Below are 1,160 nucleotides of genomic sequence, written 5' to 3' on the forward strand. Positions count from 1 at the left end.
TATATATATATATATATATATATATATATATATATATATTTATATATATTTATTTATATATATATTATCTGAAATGTATAGTATTAAATATCCATTCCAGCACACCTTACTGTTTGGTTTCACATAAATAATACAATGGAGGTACGAATCCGATTATATAACTTTATGCTCATCAGAGTTAGCTGAAACAGAGGTGAAAATTGCAACCGATCTCTATTGTCGGAGGTGGATTAACACAACCAGTCAGTGGCTACTGTGCAAAAAATGTGGTGAAACAAAAAAGGGGCCAGGGGATTAGGTTAGGAGTTATATCCCTTGGTTGGGTATGCTGTTAATCTGGCAAGAGTTATCTTGAAGTGGGGAAGATGTGTATTATTAATGTGGTGTTCCTGAGGCGAAAGAGTGTGTGATATGTGTAGTGGTGTCATACGCATAATTTTATCCGCAGGTGTAGGTATATATAGCTGTATTCGTCGGTCTGTTTTCTTTCTGTAATGTATAAAGTCATGGACGGTTTTTGTGTTAACATGTAGTGTGTAATGAGTGTGTGTATTGGTCCGTGCATGTGTGGGTTTACAATTTTTGTGCAGGGATGTGTTGGGGATGGTGTGTGACAGTCTATTAGGGGTGTGTATGTGTACATAGGTGCATTGGTGTGTGCTTTGGTTAAACTCTTTTTGCTGAGCATTGGTGGAAAGTTGTTGGCAGATGGTCAGTGGTCAAGGCAGGAGACCTGCAGTTGCAGTCGTGGTACATACATACATACATACACACACATACATACAGACACATGTACATACATACATACATACATACATTCAAACGTACATACATATATTACACTTATACATATATATATATGCATGTGTACTTGAGAAGATGTTTGCTTCCTAATCCCAGGTCAACATGTCCAAAGTAATTACCGTTTCAAATTCTGTTGGTTCATCTTTGCTAGGTTTAGGAGTTGGAGTTGGGCTCCTTTGCTGTAAAATTAAATAAGATCAGAAACATTATTGCATTAAAATAATAAATATTCAAAACAAATTATTTCTAATTTGTTAAAAGAACTCATGAATGTATACAGATATATATATATATATATATATATATATATATATATATATAGATGATAAAGGTTAAAATACGAAAGTCATAATAGC

At 33.8% G+C, this 1,160-nt stretch overlaps 1 protein-coding gene across 3 annotated transcripts in view; it reads right to left on the reverse strand.

The window, feature by feature from the left end:
- The window catches only part of LOC106884044 (serine/arginine repetitive matrix protein 1), an 82,646-nt gene that overhangs the window by 52,446 nt on the left and 29,040 nt on the right, over positions 1-1,160 (reverse strand). For all 3 annotated transcript variants that reach the window (XM_052978539.1, XM_052978538.1, XM_052978537.1), the window contains one exon: positions 924-983. In XM_052978539.1, the coding sequence (XP_052834499.1) occupies positions 924-983 (60 nt within the window). The remainder of the gene's footprint in view (positions 1-923; positions 984-1,160) is intronic.

This window comes from Octopus bimaculoides, chromosome 2 (assembly GCF_001194135.2).
Source record: "Octopus bimaculoides isolate UCB-OBI-ISO-001 chromosome 2, ASM119413v2, whole genome shotgun sequence".
Lineage (NCBI taxonomy): Eukaryota > Metazoa > Mollusca > Cephalopoda > Octopoda > Octopodidae > Octopus > Octopus bimaculoides.